General features: G+C 38.3%; 1 protein-coding gene across 2 annotated transcripts in view; it reads left to right on the top strand.

Annotated features, from left to right (window-relative positions):
• CCNYL1 (cyclin Y like 1) overlaps positions 1–19922 on the top strand; it is a 35706-nt gene extending 15784 nt beyond the window's left edge. The window contains exons 4-10 of one of the 2 annotated variants that reach the window (XM_010960096.3): positions 2131–2231; positions 5486–5521; positions 6149–6200; positions 7023–7142; positions 10807–10973; positions 14271–14433; positions 15561–19922. In XM_010960096.3, the coding sequence (XP_010958398.2) occupies positions 2131–2231; positions 5486–5521; positions 6149–6200; positions 7023–7142; positions 10807–10973; positions 14271–14433; positions 15561–15677 (756 nt within the window). In that variant the 3' untranslated portion in view covers positions 15678–19922. The remainder of the gene's footprint in view (positions 1–2130; positions 2232–5485; positions 5522–6148; positions 6201–7022; positions 7143–10806; positions 10974–14270; positions 14434–15560) is intronic. The other variant, XM_045520493.2, reaches the window with a different exon arrangement.
• Positions 19923–24098: the final 4176 nt, after the last annotated feature.

The raw sequence follows: 24098 nt of genomic DNA, 5'->3' as shown, positions 1-24098 counted from the left end.
GATGCACTAAATGAGCCTGTGAAGGACTGTTAAGACCACGTCTAATGAAAAATGTTTAATGTTTTAGCATGAGTATTTCTAAAGACAAAACCAATATATATTCATAATTTTAAAAAATTTAATAGAGGAAAATGGGATAAATATCACCCAGAGCTCTAACAACTAGTCTATATTTTGGTGCATTTCCTTACTGTTTTTATTACCCTCATATTTAGGTATTTGGTCAGAATTGACTTTTATTATGTGTAGTTTATACCCTATTACACCCTAATAGTGACCTTGAAAGATAATCTTTTTTAGAATAAAATATTTGAATGAATGAATGCTCATTTTTCATGCTGTATTTGTTTTTTGAGATTCTAAAATTACACATTAACGAATTAGCTTAAGGAACATATCAGAGTTTTAAGTACAGTTAAAACATCTCTAGCTTGAGGGAGAAATTAGTCCTCCAAATAGTGATTCTTTTCAAATATGTAACGTCTGGAACTTTTTGTCAATATAAAGGAATAAGTGGTTTTGCAGTAAAACATCTGAAACAAGCAAACTGGTGTTTTATATGCCATTTGGATATTTCTAATTATTGGTTACCAGCAAATTTTATTGGAATGCTCTGTATTTTAAAAAGCAGACTAGATTTTCTCCCTGCTCCACGTTTCATGTGTCTGTGGAGGACACTGATAGGAGAGTGTGACAGCGTGGTGAAAACTATTTATATTAATAGGAGGAAGGAAGGCTCATCTGAATTAGTCAAACAAAAACCAGAAACAAATCCAAGCATTAAACTTGTTTGTATTCTGTGGTATCAAAGAATGATTACTGTTACTTTCAACTGCTGACAGTGACTGGGATTTGGTTATTAGCCTTACTTTAAGGAAGAGGATTATCCTAACATAGTTTAGGCGAATTTAGTATTTGACTATTGCTATCTTCTTGGGCTCCTCACAAATAAATGGATACTTCTAAAGTGTTTTAAAGATAGTTTATTCTTTAGAGGTTCTCAAAAAGTTCATTGTCTCCAATATGATTGCAGATAAATTCTTACTAATTTGTATCTTTAGGAAAATTTACCTTCCAGTGGTGACTTGAATTTGTCAAACACTTGTTGAATCCTGATTTGTCTGAGATTCTGTGCTCAGCAGCTGGGGATGGGAGGAATAAGTCTTCCCTTCTCTGGAGAAGCTTGCTTACGTAGGAGTGGATACCATGCAAGCAGTTGAGACCGTGTGACAGTTGGTAAACTAGATGTGTGAGTGTACAGAAAGGGAGTTTTGTGATTTGGCTGCAGGCAGAGGTATCCTGGAGGTAGATGGGGTCAAGCTCGCAGAGACGAGGGTGGGGAAAGGGCAACGTAGGTGGAGAGCAGCATGAGAGACAGGAAGGTGTCGTGATGAGTGTCAAATAACATATAGAACAGAATTAACACAATTTTGGAATGAAGGTATTCTCTGAGGTCCTCACTTGAGTAATGTAATGGCAGTCCTACTTAAACATGAAGTCAAAGTTGAATTCTCAGAGTTGTTTCATCTGTTTTTTGGAGTGAGAGAACCTTAAAGTATACCCTTTTGTCCTCCAGATAAGGAAATTGAGGCCCAGAGAGACTTAACGGCCCCCAGCTTGTTAGTGACAGAGCAGCTCTGGCACACACAGCCTCTGATGCGAAAATGTTTTTGTCACACTGTCTCCTGAACTAATACATTTATTTTTGGCATTCATTTACTGCAGTGAAATGCTCTTGCATCAATATTATATAAGGCATTACGTTTTATTGTAGTAAATGAACAGAAATAGAAAACCTCAGCTGCATTTCATTGCTTAAGAAAAAAAACACTGACATCTTATTCTGAACTTTTTACATTATTATCAAGGTAATCTACAATAGGTGCTTGCCAGGTTTGATTATAGGTTCTATAACCAGGGCCACATTTTATAACCCATTCCTCAAATCTTATCTGTGGAAGTTAGCATATAGAGGTTTCCCATAGAGCTGCACATACCACACCCAAGCAGTTCATGGAGTGTAAGAAAAATCTTAATGCTTTATCGTTTGACATTTTAACCAAGGAAAAAAACACACTTTTATAGGTTTAACTTACTGTGACATTTTCTTCTATTTCCCTTCCCCTTCAGGTATCTCCAGGGCAGCTTACTAAAAAGTATAGCTCATGCTCAACCATATTTCTAGATGACAGCACAGTCAGCCAGCCTAATCTTAGAACCACAATAAAATGGTGAGTACAACTAGGTTGCCAAGGGCTGAGTGACAGACCCCCTTATGCTAAAAGCAGCCTAGCCATACGTAATTTCTTTCATTTGAATTGTCCTTTTCAGTGATCAGGTTAAGAAAACTGGTGTCAACTATATATTGATTTCAAGACCTAAATATAAATTTTCAATTTCCAGTTAGCAAATAAAAAGTTCTGGAAAAAGTATAAATCTTTATTTGATGCATTTCTGTTGTTAAGACATTGTTGAACATAATGAGAAAGAGAGATGCTTTTTATTGGATATGTCTAGAAAAAAAATATTTCTTTATGAGTTATAGCCCTCAAACAATGTGTACTACTTTGGAAGCTACTCTTGGAAGAAGGAACAGCTTGTCCCCTACTGGCACCAGAGTGTATCTGCATTTAAATTTAACTGGATTTTGTCAGATTTATCCCATCGTGCATTTTTTTTTCTGCGCCATTTCTGTATAAAATTTCACTTCTCCTGTCTCACAAAGAGGGGGAAAATATTTCAAACCAGTCTTAAGGAACTCATTCTCAAGCTTAATTTCTTTATAGATGAAATTTGTTCAACTGAGGTTTTAACTTAATATGTATATTTAATTTTATTTATGTGTAGAGATATATATAAATAAATCTCCAGGACGCTATGTCACTATACATGTAAGACAGTCCTAGCAGAAGACAATGAAAGAGATGAAGTTTGGAAATATGGCTGCAGTCAGGTTTATACTTAAGAAAACATGAGCAGTGTCATGATGATGAAAACGATTCCTTAATTTCTGGGAGTACCTCATAGTCCAATTGGAGATGCACTGTCAAAACACCCTAAGATGAACCTTTCAGGTTTACTTAAGAGAAAGAAAAAAAACAAACAGGTGCAGAACTCCCTGATTCCCGTGGGGTTATCCAAGGAACATTAACATCTTAGGATGTATTGATTTTCCAGAAAACAGTTTGGGAAATAGTACTCAAAAATATTAATATCCTTATCCTTAATTTTATTTTTAGTCTTGAAAACATAATTAGCTTATAGACTTAATTTTATGTGCCAGCTTTTTTAGCTAATTACATTATCAGTAAGTTCTACTTTATTTAAAAACAGGAAGTTCACAATCATAATAATGTAACCTTCCTCTCCCGCTTACAATAATAGTTGCGGTCAAATCGTATTTCAGCACAAACTAAGCTCTGTCTCTCTCTAAAGTCCTCAGTTTTGACACTTACCGTATAATCACTGAATGTTTGCATTCAGCCAAGACACTAAATCCATGGGTAAAAAACCACTCTACTTTGTTTAGAGTCACAGTTTTTGAATTCAAAAGATTCTGATGTTTCAGTATATAGTTCAAAAGTAGTTTTAAAGATTAACCTAGCTCAGACAAGTAGGTTTCATGCTTTTTTTCCCCCAACCTAGTCTAATTTTTGGAACTACAGTAAATTTTAATTTGCTCTCATTAGGTTATGAAAATGACTGGTGGGGAGAGGGCTTAGCTCAGTGGTAGAGTGCATGCTTTGCATGCACGAGGTCCTGCGTTCAATCCCCAGTACCTCCATAAAAAAATAAATAAACAAACCTAATTACCTCCAAGCCCCCCCCAAAAATATAAGCTCAGATATATGAATTTTTAAAAATAAAAATGATCATTCAGTACATTCATTATTGGTGAAATAAAGGTTTACTGAGAAAGTTATTTGTGCAAATTAACATTTAGGAATTATTTTGAAAAATGCTTATCATGAGGTTAGTTCTCAATGGGATAGTTGTTCTCAGTGGGGTAGGTGAACCTTAATAGAATCACTTATGCAGCTTTTTCAAAATATATCTCTAAACACATGCATCCCACCCCCCAAAACACAGTCTCTATCGTCCTCTTTCTCGCTCCAAGTCTCTCGTGCACACACACACCCTTTTGACAAGCTGGGGAAGGATGTGAGGCATGATTATACGAACAAAAGCATCCCAGGTGATTCTGATCTTATCTGTAACTTACTCATTCCTAAACTTTGCCGCACATTGGAGTCACCAGGGGAGCTTTAAATACAGTCCTGATGCCCAAGTCATACCCAGTGCCAGTTAAGACAGAACATCTCGAGGCAACAGCCCAGGCAGTTTTTAAAGCCCCTCAGGTGATCTCAGTGTGCAGCCCATCTTGGGAACCACTGGTTAGAGTATAGAAGAGAGAGAACTGCTTCTGATAATTGGTGGGACTTTAAGCAAGGCAGTTTTAAGCCTCGGTTCTCTTATCTGTAAAATGGGTTGTTTAATTAAATGTCATCTAAGGTTCAATGGTCCTTTTCATCATATAATTTCTAATTCTACGATTTTAAAATCAATTTGAAGATGAAACTGTTTGAAGCACTATAGAAGTATCCATCTTTGATGCTAACAATGTTACAGGCATTTTTATAAGTGCTAAGATTCTATAGACCTTGTCATAAAATTCAGATTTGCCTTCCGTCAGTTATTTTGAGCTTCATTTTAGACACTGAGGACAAACGGAAGCATGTAACTTAACCAGAGAACCCCTTTGTTGCCTAATATACAGTCTCTGTGAATAACTTAGGTATATGATAATTTACAGTATCTGACGTCTTGTATCTCTCTATTCATTAATACTTTATTTAAAATAATTTGGAAATACCCGTCATTAATATATTGTGTAGTAGTATGCTGCATTATTAGCACTGCTTATTTCCGGATAGCTAGACCTAGCATCGGTTTTGTGGCTATAGAATTTTGCTGTTAAACTTTCTAGTTATGGAAAATGATTTTAAATCATTTTATTTGGTATAGAGCACTTTGATTATTTACTTTTAGGAAACTAATGGGAAGTAAATGGGTAGGTAGATAACGAACTTAATCAATTGAAATTCAGGGCCTAACAAAAAACACAGAAAAACCAATGTATGGCTTAAATTTAAGCATGTGTACAAATAGATATAACTTGTACAGGATGAAAGGTTCTTTGGGTAGAAGGACAAATGGTGGGAAATGTGTAATAATTTATATATTATAATAATCAACCCAAACATATGTTCTAACAGCATGTCTAGCATTTTGGGTTCTCCTAATTTTGCTAAAAGCCGAAGAACCTAAAACAAGGGGGAAGCACCCACATGGCACTATTCTGAATTAGAGGACTTCAGGGGCACCGGGCATCTGGAAAGTCCCTGCCAACCTGTTTTTGAAAAATGTATTCAGGCCTAATATAATAAAAATCAATTGTTAACATTTCTTTATTTTCCCTCCACAGTGTGACCTTAGCAATATATTATCACATAAAGAACAGGTGAGCTTTTTTAAAACCTATCTGGTTATTCTAGCTAATTAATTTATGAGGTGTCAAGTTTAGTGTTGGGTGGTAACTATAGGCATTTAAACCGCTGTTTAAATGAACACCATGTATTAGTGTGGTGAACCTTTAAATAAAAAACCTGGTCTATCAAAATAAAAAGACAATTACATTTTTCATTTAAACTATTTAAAAGAGACAAGAAGAAATACACAATAAGTTCATAATGTAAAGAACTAAGCGAGGGAAAAAAACATGAATTTCATACTCACATTCATTGAAGTTAGAAGACTTTATTGCCCACCACTACTGCCCTATAAAATGTTGTAATATATTCCAGTTGGAGTTTAGAGGAGTGAAAATATATTTGGTTTACTGGCATTGCCTGTTAGGGAGGGTCAGTGCTTATAAAGGCAACTCTAGCTGGTTGTTGCAAAGAGACTTCACAGAACTTGATATGCTGTGTAAAAATAGGAAACCTTTCTAAAGGCAGAATCCAGAAAAATTTATGAACTGTTTTGTTGAATGTTAAGCTTCCTCTATCCTCTCTCTACTCCCAGTAGATATTTTACTAAGATAGTAATTCTTGTATTAATTTTTTCAATGCACATTCTTATTTTATAGAGATGCAGATAGATCCTTGGATATTTTTGATGAGCGATCACATCCACTCACAGTAAGTGTCAGTTTTACTGAAGTTGTATTTTCCTCTTACATAGTTGTGTTTATTTCATGTTGATTTGCTTTGAAATTAATTACTAGAAGAAAATTACTCCCTCCAGTTTGAAGTCAAAATCATCTTCCTTTAAATCTTCCCCACCCCATGTTGTGTCTGATCATTTTACAAAAGGCACGTTGCATAAGAGGTGTGACTAAGAACTGAGTTTCAGCTTTGTATGATTAGTGAGCTAAGGTGAGTAGACATACCCAAATAACAGAAAATGTTTCCTTTTAAAAGATAATTTTTAGTATCATCAAGCAATATAAATATTTTAAATAAACTAGCAAATACGGTAATACCTCTAAGAAGAAAACTAGAAAACTTTAAAAATTTTAAATCAATTAAAATGACAAAAGTGTAAAAACTCGTATGGCAGGTGACTGCTCTATAGGACAGAACAGCCTTAGAGCCTTATGGTTACAGGACACTGAAAATGTTTTTTCAAAGTTGATTGCAGAGAAGTATGATGACATATGGTTGATCAGCAAGACTTCGGAGTCTAAAAATAGTTTACATTTGGATAGAATTCTATGGGGAGGAAGGTGGAAATACATATGTTTTCTGAGGTTGTGCCTGTGTTTTTCTTGAATGAATAATGGTGAGTATTGAATCACTATAGTATTTTAGGATCCTATTATTTATGTTCAAAAGACATGTCACCCAATCAAAATTATTTCAAGAGGCACACGGGTCCAAGTGTGAAGACTGCTGTCATTAGGGTACTTTTAAGTATTTTTCTTTGGTGGATACTTACATTGCATTTTTTTCTTCTTTCAGCGGGAAAAGATTCCAGAGGAATACTTTAAGCATGACCCTGAGCACAAATTCATTTACAGATTTGTTCGTACTCTTTTTAGTGCTGCACAGCTCACAGCTGAATGTGCAATAGTAACATTGGTAAGATACTGTTTCTTTTATAAAGCATCTATAGAAATTTCTGTCTTGTACACAAAGCATGGTCCTGTTTTTCAAATGGAAGTAAGTTCCTGAAATGATCATCAGAACTTTATTAAGAGAAACCTATCAAAGGAAAATACATGCATTTGAGCTTAATCATCATCATGATTTAAAATGTTGCCATTGTTTTTCTCATCACAAAACAGTTGCTATTAAAGGCAGCAGGAGAGATTTCTGGTTTCTCCCGCCACACCTCAGGACACACATGTGCATATGGTGCAGGCACACACACACAGACGAGGTGTGCTGGGGGTGGTAGGACGGGGCGATGACGTGACTGCCTGGTCCACAGGCAGAGGCAGGTGTGTAGTGCTGGGCCGAGCCCCAGGCTGCATTGCCCAGGCAGTTCCGACGTGTGTCCCAGTTGAGAACTCGCCCGCAGACTCTCTGTCCCTCGGACGACGGTGTTAATCCATCCCCGCTGTTCTCATGCGCCCGCCTGTGAGGCTGCCTGGGAACATAGTGCCAGTAGTGCTTGGAAAAGGCTTTGCTCCGCTTAGCCTGCTAAGCTAGAGCTGTGTAAGGACCTCTGTGTCATCCATACAGAATTCCTATGGTCAGATTTTATCGTCTGAATAATAAATCATATTCCAGTGAGAGATAGTTGAGATGGCTAAACTCCTCCCTACAGCAGACCTATAGGGGAAAATCAGCTGCGTGGTCTGGAAGGAAGGAATACTTAGGTCACTGCCTACTCCTCTAGTATCCAGGCAGAACTTAGGAGAGGAGGCTTGTGCTTTTGAATAGAGACCCTTCAGTGGGCACTGGATCAGACACGGGCCTTTTCTGGGAGCTGCAAGCCATTTGGAGTGCTTATCACGTGCTGGCGAGAGGCAGGAGTGGCACTTGCACATGGAGAGCTGGGAAAGGCAGGAAGAAGGGCATCTGGGTTGGAAGAGGGGCAGTCTTTTGTGGACAAGTCAAGCTTGACGTACCTGTGAGACAGCAAAGTGGCAGTGTCTGGTAATCATTTGAATATATGCATTGGACCAGGAACCTCAGCCAAGGGTAGAGAATTAAGAGTACCTGTTCAAATGCAGGGAAAGTATATAGAATAAAAAGTGGATAGGAGATAGATCAGTAAGGATTATCAGCGCTTACGGGACAAATCCCCAGAGGAGTGGCTAGAATGGTAGGAAAACCAGGGGAGAATCATAAAAGAGGTTCGAGGAGAGTGTGGTCCAAATGCTACATGCTGCCAAGAAGTTGCTCGTGTCCTAAATACCCACTGAAAACCTTTTCTGTGTCACTATTTTAAGTGCAGGGGTGAGGGGAGAACAGGTTGAACGAAGTTCTTGCCTTTATGGAGCAGGTGTGGAAGACACGAGTATTTCTTTTAATGAGTGTTTTTAAAAAGATGAGTATTTCAAATAGTGGTAAAAACCAAGAAGAGAAAGCAGGGTAAAGGGATAGTGATTAGAAGGGCTTACTAGATAGAACGATCAGGAAGAGCCTGTTTAAAGGGGTAACGTTTAAACCCGTGGCCTGGCTGGACTGAGGAAGATAAGGAGCACCAACATTACAGGCAGAGGGACCAGCACAAGACTTCGAGACAGGAACTTCAGGGAACAGCAAGGTCAGCAAGGTGGCCAGTGTGGTCAGAGTGGGGAATGAGGGAAAGAACTTAGGAGATGAGGTCACAGAAGGGCAGTGCTACCTCACAGGGCCCTGTAACTTGCAGGCCATGGGAGGAAGTTCCTTGTTTGATAGGAGATCTGTGGCAGATCTTGAGCAGATCAGTGAAGTGCTCTTAAGAGGCTCTCCTGGCTGCTTTGGGGAGAACAGACTAGTTGGGAGTCAGTGGAGGCAGAGAAGTTAGGGGACGATGACAGTGATACAAGTCAAAAGTGACGACGAGAAAGCAGTCAGGCTACCAGTGAAGGTAGAGAAAACAAGAATTGCTAACAGACTGGAGCAGGATAACTCAAGTGGAGGTTTTTGGTCCCAGCAACTCAGCGTGTGGCAGTGCCCTTTCCGTTATTAGGGAGGCTGAGGGGTTGGAGCATTGGAATGAAGAGCTCTGGTTTGTTAGTTTCAGTAGAGGGATTGCAGCAGGGGCTGACCACAGTAGGTTAGGGAGAGAATGGGGGATGAGGCACCAGCATCAGGGCATTTACTGAGGAGGTATTCTGGGGTCGTGAGGGCCAGGCTGGGAACACATAAACATTCACATTGGAGAAAATCTCTGACGGAGGGGAGAAGTTGTTCAAAAAGAGATTAATTACAAGCACGGTGTTCTGCAGAAGTGAGATGGGATCGACTTCATTCACAGAAGAGTTAGTTTCAGTGAAAAGAAAGGAATCTCCGCTCCACTGATACAGGAGGGCAAGTGGTGTAAATGAGTATTGGCAGATACCAAGTTTGCCAGTAAAGGAGAGAGGAAATTCAGAGAACGCCAATGTTGTCTAAGTGCCTCTAATTATTCCCATAAAGTAGAGAGTTGCAGGGAGGTTCATTCTTAGGGTATTGGAGAGTGCTGAGTTCTGGGGAGTGGGAGCAGAATTTCACTAAGAACATATAATCTCAATATCCATGTTTGAAAACACAGTTGAGTTTGGAGAAAATTGGCAAAATCTGAGCTGTCAATCTGATAACCTTCAGATAATAAACATACTCTTTAAATTGGCTTTTTTTTTTTGTCAAATGGCATATATACTCTTCTGCAGAGCACTCTTTGAGATAACAGCAAATCACAAGGTAACAGCAAATCACAGCTTACTTCTATAATCTTTACTCAGCTGTTAACTTCACCCAGTTCTTTGTGGAATAGACATTTGATACATGTAAAAGAAGTCATGAATTGTCGCACAAACTGCTGGGCAGGTTTAGAAGAGCCCCAAGGATACAGAGACCAGCAGCTCTGTTAACTACCTTAAAACCAACAGAATAGGCTAAGCTGCACATTATTAAGAGAAATGAATTATGTAATGATAATGGAGATGTGAAAAATAGGGAATATGACAAAGACTATCCTTTGTGTGCATGTATTCCTTAAAAAGACACTAAATACAGGATTTCTGGACAGTTGTAAAGCCCCTGTGTACTGCCTGTCCTGCTGTGCCACACAGCAGCCACTGGGAGGCTCTCTTGACCACCAGTTTTTTATCTCTTAAGTTACAGCCACAAAAGGACTAGTTACTGTGAGGAGAAAATAAAGATGTGCTCAGTTTTCCCAGGGTTTTACATGCTCAAGCATAATGTAAAATCACCAGGTAACAATCACCAAGTACGGTAGGTACATTGCCCACGGCAGGCACTCAAGCGTTTACTGAACAGCTGGAATCTATGCTGAGTCTGTATATGCTGCCCTTTACAAGTGGGAAAGTAGTAACACAATACCTGTCTTTAGGATGCCCTTTGCTGAGATGTCCTTTCATTCTTGTGACCAAAATTGGGCTGGAAATTCACATGGGCAGAGTAGGCAACAAAAATACCTGACTTACAACTGTGACCTGGCCTCTGGCCTTGGCTGGCCGAGCAAAGTCTCTGTAGAACCTAAGAATAAAAGACATGTCAAAATCAGATGAAATCTGTCACTCCTAACAGTTCTTATCACAGCTCTTAAACTGAACTAAAATCAAAGACCAGTGCTCTACTTTTGCAGGTTTACTTAGAAAGGCTTTTAACTTATGCTGAGATCGACATTTGTCCCACTAACTGGAAAAGAATTGTTTTGGGAGCCATTCTTCTTGCCTCCAAAGTTTGGGACGATCAGGCTGTATGGAATGTGGACTACTGCCAGATCCTCAAGGACATTACAGTTGAGGACATGTGAGTTTGTAAGGTTATGGTGAACTTTCTAACCATTTTCCACTACCTCATTTGCTCCCATAAAGTTTACATTTTAAGAAATGTTACATTTTAAGAAAGGTTACAATGTGCAGAGAGCTGAACTAGGCATAAAATTACATCTTTCTCTCTAGCTGTGGTATAACAAATCATATTTCCCATCATTAATTGGTAGGTCTTGATGTAATGTGTTATTGTTGTAACAATCTGCTTGATAAATTGAAATTATTTTTCTGGTGGTTTTTAGCATTTTATAAGCTCACTACCAGAACAACACAGTACAGTAAATAATTTCATAGATTTCTCGAAGCTGTCTACCAGGTCCAGTTCATCTTTAAGGGGCACACGTTTGGCCTCTGAAATAAGTGGCCACTATTAAGGTCTTCTAAGACTACTGAGGTTACAGCTTCAGCCTGAGTCGCACATTGTATATTTACTTTTGCTGGTCTTTTCTTCCTTTTTATCTGAGATTCTCTTGTTACAGAAACCATGATACAAAGATAGCCTCATAGAAAGTTTGCAGATGCCTATGTTCCTGCCTCGTCCCTTATTAGGAGTATTGCCCATGTTTAGAAATAGGTCTGATGAGTTAGGAAACGCCTCCCTTCCTCTCAGGCAGTCTGAGAAGCATCACTGGTGCATCACACAGGGCACTCAGCAACCACACCAGCGCCTGGGGAGTTGGGGGGCAGGGGAAGCTGAGTGAACTGTGCTCCTCACAGGTGCGCATCAAACACCATATTGAATGAGGGCTTCCAGTCTGGCCATCCTGGGCGCTGTGGAGGGCCCTGAGGCTGGGAGACAGGAAGAGCTAGAGAGGTATTTCCAGCAGACTGTCAAAGTGCTAACTTGACAGTGGAAACGTCTTTGTGGGTGACATTCAGGAAAATGTGAAAGGACACCTCTTGATTATATTGAACAGCAGAGGCCGACCGAGATCACGGCAGGCAGTGACAAGAGTTTGTTTTTGTTACCTTTGCCCCTTAGTCTAGATAATTCAGAATTAACAAAGTACATATTTACAACTGAAGTGAGGAAACTTGTGACTAAGAGAAGGGACCAGTGATTGTCGGTAGCTGTTGAAGAGGTTTTTGGTGAAAATGCCCACTTTGGTGATAATGTAAACAAAGTATTCTTGGTGATATTGCTGGTGGCCATCTTGGCAAACAGTGTGACAGCAGATAATGAATTTGAAATTAATTAGAAGTACTTTTGGAAGTTTAAGAACCTAAGTGACATTTATCACCACGGTCATCAGTCTTCAGACTGGTCCCTTGAAAGAAGGAAAATCTATGATCATGAACAGTAGCCTTGCTGTGAAGGCAGCTGAAATTTTCTCAAAACCTGCAACTAAGCTGGCTGGGGTTCTGGTTCTGGGAAACATGTGGGTTTTCATAGATGTGAGCCCGGGAGCAGCAGCGGCAGTGTCTAGCTACAGGAAGAAACTAGTTCTAGACAATGCTTTTTTTGTGTATGACTAGAGAAACACCAGGAGCTGTTTTTAATAGGCTGCTTTTGTTTATGATCTTTGGAAATTGAAAAGCATTACAACAGAATGTTTAGTACATGTTTGTTTTATCCCCCTGCGGTTGACTACTATTTGTAATGGTCTCATCTTGAGTCTAAATTGAAAAATTGGTGTCTATAAGCTTTTCCTTAAAACTTTCCAACATCTATGTGTCCTGTTAGAATATATTTCCCTTCAAAACAATAAGTTAAACAGAGCAGCTGCTTTTCAGAAGATGCTGTGCCTGTAAATGGTGTGGTATTCAGCCATCTAGCCATTTAAAAAACAAAAAACGCAGAAGATGCATATTCTGTAGGCATAATACTTTTCTTCAGTGATTAAACCTCTATTAATAGACATGTTAATCCTATGAAGTACTGTATTTCTACACAATTAAAACGTATTAGTGGAGAAAATATAAAAGGGATAGTGAAGTGCATTTATTCCTGCAGTAAATTAAGTCCTGATTAGTTGATTATCAAAACATTATCTGATTTACATTTCTATAGACTTATGGCCATTTGAACAGGAAATTAATTTTGGAAGTAGGTTCAGTTGGGTTTAAAGTTCAACAAAGGAGAAAACCCCATTTCTGCTCATATTCTGTTCTCCATTCAGGAGAACCTCAAGCATTTGTTGATTTCTACAGTGGATAAAACGTTAACACTTTAAAGCCAAGAAACCAAATGTAAAATAAGCCTCTCTCATGTTTGTCCAGGTATTTATCATTTTTATGTAATGAACTCTTCAAAGTGATTAAGATTTACTCTAATTTGATATTTATTTACTTAAACATTTGATAAGCAGATGGCTGTATGGTCATGCAGCAGAGGCCAGCTCCCAACATTTTGCTTTCCCACCTCACTGAACTCGCTTCACCCCACCCCAGGCGTGAGCAAGGGGCAGCGGGTGCTCGGCATCTTGGGCTGCTTTCCCAGCGCAGGAGAAACAGCTGCTCTGTCAGAGGTCGTATCATAGAGTGGGCTTCGTCTAGCCAAGACATCTTATCTTTAATCTTACTGCCTTCCAAAGCTTAAAAAGTGCATCCTGTCCTGTCACGGGTGACAGTTTCTCATGCTAGTGAGGTTAAGGTGAACTGAAACTTGCATTATGCCCTTTGACATACCCCCATGCACTGGGGCAGAGGCAGGGAATTCCCTTTCCCATAGAATGTAGCTTATTTATTTATTTATTTATTTATTTATTTATTTATTTATTTATTTATTTATTTGAGATGAACCCTTGTTGCTTCAAGAGTTTTCCCCCCTCGGAGATAATAGCAGTGGCTCTCGATGGATCCATTTGTTGCCGTGGTGATGTGCCCACTCCTTTTGTTGGCGCGTCTCTACTTCAATAAGCCCCTTCCTGTTATCGGCCCGGTGAAAATGTCTGCAAGTTCTTCAGAGCTAATAAACAGCATACATCATTCCTTTCATCTGATCACTATAGCGGGGCCTTGTAGTGAGCTTGGAGCATGAATCGTACAGCTGCACTAATGGAACTCTGAAGAATGAGCCCCCGAGTCAGCAGCATGAGTGCATAAGAGGGCCGTAACCTCTTCCCCCTTGTCCCAAACTCAAAAGTGCTGGGGTGCAGAAAGGACCACAAATAGCTGTACCTTTTTTGAACATTAGTGTATTAATCCAGCTGAGTAGCCATTATTTGTTTCAAAACAGAATATAGAGCCATCCCAGTAGCTCAGAATATTTTTGAAGATAGCCCAGTTGACTAAAATTGTCCTGTGTTGGTTTTGTCTTTTCCTCCTCCCCCAGGAATGAGATGGAAAGGCACTTTCTGGAGCTACTTCAGTTTAATATTAATGTTCCTGCTAGTGTTTATGCCAAATACTACTTTGACCTTCGCTCCTTAGCAGATGACAACAACCTGAATTTTCTATTTGCTCCTCTTAGCAGAGAGCGAGCACAGAACCTAGAGGTAAGGCTGTAAAATCACTAAGCATGGTTTTCTTTCAGCCACCAAAGCCAACATTTGTGGCTAAATTATATTAAACAGTGATTAGGAAAAAAGAAAGCTGTTAAATTATCAGATTGAAGAGCTTATTGACCCTTTGGCATCATATTTTCTATGTCTTTTATGGTTTATACAAGGAGCTTACATTAAAAAACTACAGATATTATAATTCAGAATATTTTAAATCAGATTTAGTCTGTTCTTAATAGTTTTCCATTTGAACCTCTACACTTATATATAACCATACATGAATAATTTCTTACAGTTGAATCCCTAATCATACCTACATAGTCTACTTACCACTCTTAACTTTAACTCAGTTTGCAGTTCATGTCAGTGTTTTCTGTATATATATCACAGTTCAGTCCCATGAGTTTATTAGACAGAGCATCAGTGGCAAACCTGAGAGACCTGTACTTGGAATGAATAATACTGAGTGTACATGGGTTTTTAATGGAAATGGTAATGTATGTGGGATAAAGTAATATTTATGGCTTATGACTTTTGGTGGGTGTACAGTGAAATTCACCACTGAAATGGACACATTTAAAATTGACACTTTTTGTGGTACCTTGGTGGTACTTTAGAATAAGATGTTTCTCTACCGTAATTAATGTGTAAGTGCAGCAGCACCTCCAGTGTTTTCAGTCATTAGACCTCTCCTACCTTCCAATCAAGTCCACACTCTTGCCTCACTAATATTTTCTTAGACTATATAATAACTAATGAAGATTGGATAGAAATAGAATTGCTGAGTAAACACTGATTTTGTCCAAGTGTATGTTTGTTATGTTTTTAAGGAACAAGTGTGTAGGTAACAGTTGATACTGCAGTTAGGAGCCTATCTTGGGAACCCAATTTTTAAATAACTCTAAATTTCCCCTTGCCCCAGCAATCTAATCCAGTGAATTGGCAGTTTGTAGCATCCCATAATCTAGGAGTGTAGACATCAGCTGTGCAAAGTAGCAGCAACTAGGAATTATCCAGTCAGGTATGGATGTGTGGCTCATTGATGATGCTTTTTTTTTTTTTTTTTCAAGGTTGGGCCCTTTTTTTTTTAATTATACCTTTGTTCTGTTTGACTTTCCCAGGCTATTTCCAGATTGTGTGATGACAAATACAAAGACATGTGCAGAGCCGCTATGAGAAGATCTTTCAGCGCTGATAATTTCATTGGTATTCAGCGCTCCATTGCCATCCTCTCTTAAGGGAGAAGTGAGGGGTTGTAACATCATAAACCCCTCAATAACAAGGACTGGAGAAATATCACCTCTCCTGCTCAAAAACCAGCAAAGTTAGTATTTTCATCTAAAAGAAATATATTGAATTCAAGAGATTCATAGACAGCAAGGATTATGCTCATAGGAAAGAATGGGACCTTGTCAGTGCAACACACTCTTCTGTCCTTTTTAATGTAAACAGAGTTACAAAAACCACTTCAAGCTAAAAGCTCCCAACTCTGCTCAAAAACCAGCAAAGTCAGTATTTTCATCTAAAAGAAAGATATTGAATTCAAGAGATTCATAGACAGCAAGGATTATGCTCATAGGAAAGAATGGGACCTTGTCAGTGCAGCACACTCTTCTGTCCTTTTTTATGTAAACAGAGTTACAAAAACCACTCCAAAGCTAAAAGCTTCCAACTCTGCTCAAAAACCAGCAAAGTCAGTATTTTCATCTAAAAGAAAGATATTGAATTCAAGAGATTCATAGACAGCAAGGATTATGCTCATAGGAAAGAATGGGACCTTGTCAGTGCAACACACTCTTCTGTCCTTTTTTATGTAAACAGAGTTACAAAAACCACTCCAAAGCTAAAAGCTCCCAACTCTGCTCGAAAACCAGCAAAGTCAGTATTTTCATCTAAAAGAAAGATACTGAATTCAAGAGATTCATAGACAGCAAGGATTATGCTCATAGGAAAGAATGGGACCTTGTCAGTGCAACACACTCTTCTGTCCTTTTTTATGTAAACAGTTACAAAAACTACTCCAAAGCTAAAAGCTCCCAACCCACACACACAGATATTTCCTTACTGCGTAGGCTGATAGCTGTGAACTATGTGAGGTTTTTAAATGAATATTTTAGATTTATAGACTTTAAAGACACTAACTGTGTAACTTTTATGATTTTCCTATTTTTCATCCCCACTCCCCCATATTGCTGCACACTCCTATAGAATCAGTGCAGCATTACCATCAAAACATGGGCCATTGCTGCACACTCCTATAGAATCTGCAGCATTACCATCAAAAAATGGGCCATTGCTGCACACTCCTATAGAATCTGCAGCATTACCATCAAAACATGGGCCATTGCTGCACACTCCTATAGAATCTGCAGCATTACCATCAAAACATGGGCCATTGCTGCACACTCCTATAGAATCTGCAGCATTACCATCAAGACATGGGCCATTGCTGCACACTCCTATAGAATCAGTGCAGCATTACCATCAAAACATGGTCCATTGCTGCACACTCCTGTGGAATCAGTGCAGCATTACCATCAAAACAAGGTCCATTGCTGCACACTCCTATAGAATCAGTGCAGCATTACCATCAAAACATGGTCCATTGCTGCACACTCCTATAGAATCAGTGCAGCATTACCATCAAAACATGGGCCATTGCTGCACACTCCTGTGGAATCAGTGCAGCATTACCATCAAAACATGGTCCATTGCTGCACACTCCTGTGGAATCAGTGCAGCATTACCATCAAGACATGGTCCATTGCTGCACATTCCTATAGAATCAGTGCAGCATTACCATCAAAACATGGTCCATTGCTGCACATTCCTATAGAATCAGTGCAGCATTACCATCAAAACATGGTCCATTGCTGCACACTCCTATAGAATCAGTGCAGCATTACCGTCAAAACATGGGCCATTGCTGCATACTCCTTTAGAATCTGCAGCATTACCATCAAAACATGGTCCATTGCTGCACACTCCTATAGAATCAGGGCAGCATTACCATCAAAACATGGTCCATTGCTGCACACTCCTGTAGAATCAGTGCAGCATTACCATCAAAACATGAGCCATTGCTGCATACTCCTATGGAATCAGTGCAGCATTACCATCAAAACATGGTCCATTGCTGCACACTCCTATAGAATCAGTGCAGCATTACCATCAAAACATGATCCATCGCTGCACACTCCTGTGGAATCAGTGCAGCATTACCATCAAAACATGGTCCATTGCTGCACATTCCTATAGAATCAGTGCAGCATTACCATCAAGACATGGTCCATTGCTGCACACTCCTGTGGAATCAGTGCAGCATTACCGTCATAACATGGGCCATTGCTGCATACTCCTTTAGAATCTGCAGCATTACCATCAAGACATGGGCCATTGCTGCATACTTCTATAGAATCAGTGTAGCATTACCGTCAAAACATGGGCCATTGCTGCATACTCCTTTAGAATTGGTGCAGCATTACTGTCAAAACATGGGACTCCTAACAACTCATAAGGCCACTTAGGAACAGACTGTTGTAGCATTGTTAGATTTTGAAGGATTCTTCCTCCCACTATATCATTGAAGCTGCTAGTCATTATTGGCAATCGATTTAAACCAAAAAGCTGCTGAATAACACCTGTCATTCAAATTCTTCGCAAGCACTACTTATTAGCATGTTTGAGATCATAAACGGAGAAAGTATTACTTCTATTGGGTCCATGCTGCATTTTTTTGTGAACTATAATGGTGCTTCTCATTTTCTGATGATTTTCCTCTTAGTTAAATACTTGTATTAAAAGATATTTTCATAATTCCAACCAACGTGGTGATCAAGTGGTTAACATTTCATAATTCCAACCAACATGGTGATCAAATGGTTAACAAGCAGGTAGTGAAAAAGGTGTCCCAAAAGTCTTAGTGCAATTTTAAGCTTTAATATAGTGTGCTTGGGCACTCCAGGACACTGCTGCAGAAGTATAAATGCTACAGACTGGCAGCACATCACTTGAAAGTTTAACCGAATTTCTTCTAAACATTAAGCTTTTAATTTTAATTTTTTGTTTCAGCCCCTCACTTGAAAGTTTAACTGAATTCCTTCTAAACTCGCTTATAGTTTTGCAAATTTTAAACATTAAGCTTTTAATTTTAATTTTTTGTTTCAGCCCCTCACTTGAAAGTTTAACTGAATTCCTTCTAAACTCGCTTAGTTTTGCAAATTTTAAACATTAAGCTTTTAGTTTTAATTTTTTGTTTCAACCCCTCACTTGAAAGTTTAACTGAATTTCTTCTAAACTCGCTTAGTTCAGGGGCTGAAACAAAAAATTAAAAGCTTAATGTTTAAAATTTGCAAAACTAAGCGAGTTTAGAAGGAATTCAGTTAAACTTTCAAGTGAGGGGCTGAAACAAAAAATTAAAATTAAAAGCTTAATGTTTAAAATTTGCAAAACTATAAGCGAGTTTAGAAGGAATTCTGTTAAACTTTCAAGTGAGGGGCTGAAACAAAAAATTAAAATTAAAAGCTTAATTTTAAAATTTGCAAAACTAAGCGAATTTAGAAGGAATTCAGTTAAACTTTCAAGTGAGGGGCTGAAACAAGAAATTAAAATTAAAAGCTTAGTGTTTAGAAGAAATTCGGTTAAACTTTCAGGTGATGTGCTGCCAGTCTGTAGCATTTATACTTCTACAAGTATCAAAGCTTAAAATTGCACTAAGACTTCAGGGGATACCTTGCATCTTCATAGGCCTGCCCGCCTCTTTTTAAAATAGTTCTTTGCAGGGCTGGGCTGTTCACCTGCTTTGATTACCGAAATTTCTTTTTCCTAGATTTGGTAAAGGAATTATGAATATGAAGAACAGTGTTAATTCACATGTAATACGTTGAAAGGAACTGGACCCTAATAGTAGTGATGTGAAAGCAGGTGATATGAAACAGCTTTTCTATCCTACATGTTCACCTGGCTATAGGTGTCTCATTTCAAGTGCTGCTTGAGAGGAAACATATAAACCTTAAGAACCCTTACTTCAAGGCTTTAAGAGGCAGGGAGGTTTAAGTATTAGTCTTTTAGGAGATTGGTAACGATGTCACCTAAACTTGAAATCTTTTTAACTTGAAATCTTTTTAAAAGATTAATGTTCTCAAATATGTGAAATCTTCCTCCTACCTTCTTAAATGTAATCCTAGGAATTTTGCCTGTAAACAAAGCATTTCTGGGCCAGGAATACTTTCTCTTCTGTATAGCAAGGCTACACATATTGAGTGCTGCAGGTTCCATCATTTTTAAAGGACAGAGACATAAATGATAAATAATGGTATATAATATACTACAATCTACCACCTCAAAAAATAATTGTTTATGGAGCTTGGAGATTGAAGTATTGATTGCAGTTTTATTTTGAAAAGAATGCTACAACTTAACGTGGTTTTTCTTTCTCATGTTTATATTAAAAGAAAAGCTAATAAACTCTATTTTAATTAAAATATGTGGCTACTGTGATTGTAACTCTTCTCACTATTCACATAACATTACACCATGCCTAACCTTAGTGTTTTCCATCCGCTCCGATATTCGAAACTTAAAGCATTTTCAGACTAACTTGTTAGTTCATAAGTTGATTTGACCCTTGCCTTTAGTTAAGATATAGTCATTTATTCCTTTGGCTTATGCTCTTTTCAAACTGAAGATAAATTTATACACTTAAAATTAACACCACAGTGCTCAGTTGGTGTAGTACTTTCGATGGCATCTTTGAATTGTGTCAAGAGGGAAGAGCACAGTGGAAGATAAAAAGTATGCCATAGAGAAAGGAGTTACAGGAATACCGTAGACTCAGAACACGAGTTATTTGAGGATTTCAAGCAGTTAAACAGAAAAGAAAATGGAAGAACAGGAAGTAGAATTGTGATTGCTGTAAAGAGGGTGACTTTAAACAAGCCACATATGACTTTAAAATGCTACTTTCAAACACAGAAATACACCAAATCTCCATAAAATTAAGCCCTTACCCACTGTGCCTGAGCAATATGCCATCTGTCCTGAGACAGTACTGCTTTATTTTCATCCACCTTCATTCACTACCTAAGGTCAAATCTTTAACTTTGTTCTTGATAAATTGCTGATTAGGAGAAACGATCTGATTTAGTTCAGAAGGGAAAAAATATCGCAAATACTGTTTATAAGATAGTTTGCACCCTGTAATAATATGCCAATTACTAGGCAGAAATCTGACATATCTTGAGTGGTGAAAGTTGAAAAGAAAAGAAAAAAAACCTTGGGGGAGGGACATTGGACAGGACTGTAGCTTCAAGAAATTGGTAGAAAAGAAGGATTGCTAAAAATTGCTCTTTCCCCTTTGGCTTTAATTCTAGAAGGCAATACAGCCATTTTGAGAAATGGGAAATTGAGTCAATTTAGGGTAAAAATATAACTGTAAGTAGATTCTCTGACAAATATTGTGGGGCATGGAAACTAGTTACCAGTAGGTGGCAATTATGACAGTTTTGAGGGTTCTATACCTAGGAAGGGGGTTCCCTAAAATAATGACTAAAAGAATATCTGAGCACCTCAACTCCCAACTTATTTTCATTTTTAGTTTTTTTTTTTCTATTGGAATACTGACCTCAATGAAATTTTAACTCTAGTATATTGTGAAATGAACTTTTGAGTATTCTTTACAAGGAAAAGACAAAAGGTTTGAAATTACTTTTGAACCAAATGGAATTGCCACTTTAGCAGGTCAGAAAATGGTTGCCTATCAGCAATTTCATATGGTTCACTCTAAGACAACTTCTTAGGGCCCAGTGTTTCTATCCTGTGTCAGATTCCATTATGACGTTCTTTCCGCATTTACTCCTACATAACCCATATACCCATACATTACTGAAATTCAGCAGCACTAAATCCTGGTTTTATAATAGCTGAAGTTTCATTTCTTGGTTTAGTTTTCCCCATCTATAAAATATACCATTCCTTAATTTAAAAAAAAATGCTGAAGCCAGAATTTACTGGAAAACAATTCATTCTGTATTCAGGTTATGCAATGTTTTTGGAAAGAAATGTTTACCTACAGCATGTAGGTTAGCTAAAATCTTTCATCACCCAAGCCTTCTTTCTAACCACATATAAAATGACTAGGAGTGTTCCCTCACCCAGAAGCTGCATTCTTGAGTATGGACCTACTTGGAAAAGCACTTGACAGCTGGCATAGGTTCTCCCAAGTAAGTGCTAGTTTCTATGCAGAATCATAGAATATACCCAGCATGTTTGAAAATAAGGATCAGATTACCTAAAATCTTAACTGTTAGCCATTTACCAACCTGGTCAGCTTGACACTACGCCAGCAGGAATAAAAAAAAACCTAGGAGCCCTTGGGTGAAGCCCATTCCTTGAGTACACAGGTGCCAACTGTTTGGTTTCTGAGGCCGTTTCCACTATTCTATTTTAAAGAGATTTGGCAGATGAGAGAACAGGTACTGGATATGAAGCAAACTTTAAAAGTTTGTGGTTTAGGATCTCTACAGTGCAGAAAGAACTAACAAAGTGAAATTATAGAAAGTAAGAGGAATCCTGAGTCAGAAGAGGTTATTGTTCTTTTAAAAAGAAACATGTTGGGTGATTCTAGTTAACTGCTGTGAAGGGATCTAAGTAATGTGATTAGAGAAATTCAGTGACAGTCTCAGGGCCTAAGGTCCTCAAGAACGTTATCAATAGAATCTACCTCCACCAGTTTATTCCTTTCTGCTTCAAAATTGCATTCATCTTCCCAACATGAAGATAGGGCAATTCGACCTTGTTCAGTCCTTCACATGTCCTAGTGGTTTGCAAACTGGTCCCCAGGCCAACTGCCTCTCACAAGCTGAAAGTGCCTGTAAGAAATGAAGCTTCTCTAAATGCAATGTGGAATCCTGGAACAGACAAGGACAGAAAATCTGGTGAAATCCAAATGAATTCTGGAGTTAACAGTAAGTGTTAATGTTGACTTTTTAGTTTTGACAAATGTGCTATAATAATTTAGGGCAAAATGGGTGTATCTTTGCAACCTAAAATAATTCTAAAAGTTTACTAAAACAAAACAAAGACCCAGCTTCTTGGGCCCCAGACCTACTGAATCTCAATTCCTGTAGCTGAAGCCTGGGAATCTGCATTTTTAAAGGAACCCCAAAGGATTCTTATGCAGACTGAAATCTGAAAAACTAGGCTTTCAATTCCCTTTCTATTCCACACCTGAATGGCTCCTTTCTCCTTGTTTACTTACCTTAACCTGACTTAGTCCTTAAGATCGTCTCAACCCTAAAATATAAGTATTATTATTATCCCCCTTTCACAGATAAGAAAGTAGTAAGATCAAGTGCACAGATTAAGTACTAAGAGGTTAAGTAATTTGTCCAGGATCTTATAGCCCATACATGGTGGAGCTGGAATCTGAATCCCTAGTTTAACCCCCAAATATCTGCACATGATTACCTACTGCCTTTCATTCTGTTAGAGGTGACAAATGAAAGGGCTCTGTAATTAAATCATTAAAAGAAGCATTATCTATCTCTCCAACCTAAGTCCAGTAGTCCCCTCAGTGGAAAAGGTGACAGTGACAATAAGCAATGATAAAGCACTGGGAAGACATGCCAGCTACAGAGACCTGTGCATGTAAGACAGCGGCTCCTCCACCAGGACCAGCTCAACTGCTGTATATTCTACTCTTCTCCCAAATTCCCTAAAATTTACAATCTAATTATGCTCACAGCACTCACACTAAATTACATTATCTCAGGTTTACTACGCCTCTGTCCAGATTATCAGGGAGAGGCCAACTCTAAATCAATTTACAGTTGGCCCTTTGTATCCACAGATTCTGCATGAATGGATTCAACCAACTGTGGATTGAAAATACTTCGGAGAAAAAAATTTCCAGAAAATTTCAAAAAGCAAAACTTGAATTTGCTGCACATCACCAACCATTTACATATCATTGTTATATTTACTGCACTATTTACATACCATTTTCAGTGTATTAGGTATTTTAAGTAATCTAGACATGATTTAAAGTATATTGGAGGGTGGGAAGATACACATGTGTAGGTTTACAGGCAAGTTCTACCACTTTATATAGGGACTTGAGCATCTGTGGATTTTGGTATCTGGGGGGAGAGGGAGACTCCTGGAACCAATCCCCCACAGATACAGAACTATATATCCTCTTATCTGAGCTCCCTGACCAACTGTATTAGACCTTAATACTAAGTGGTGGGTCTAACTGCTGAGTGATAAAGTTTTGGGAGTTCCTGTCCCCCAACCAGACACACAGAACAGCACCACCTCTATTTAAACTGCTTCAGAGAGCATAGACAGAGGGTTAATAAAACAGAATACAATCTCACGCAATGTCTCTGTTCTTATGCGTATTTCCCTTCATTCAAGTGAATCGTAAAGCAGTCACAGGATCAGCAGGAGACACCTATGAAGTATATTCAAGTAAAACATGTTTTCATTAGTTCTGCTTCTGGTGATTGGAATTTGCTTGTTTTTATTATTAGTAAAAACATTGCCACTTATATTTTAAGTACATCTGAGAAATATGATCATGAAGTTAGAATCCACATATGTCCTTCAGATACTCTTAGAAAGCAGTGCATCTCTCCGTAAAAGCACGAGGAGAAAAA

The sequence above is a fragment of the Camelus bactrianus genome, chromosome 5 (genome assembly GCF_048773025.1).
Source record: "Camelus bactrianus isolate YW-2024 breed Bactrian camel chromosome 5, ASM4877302v1, whole genome shotgun sequence".
In the NCBI taxonomy this organism is placed as follows: domain Eukaryota; kingdom Metazoa; phylum Chordata; class Mammalia; order Artiodactyla; family Camelidae; genus Camelus; species Camelus bactrianus.
This window is presented reverse-complemented; position numbering and strand designations above follow the sequence as displayed.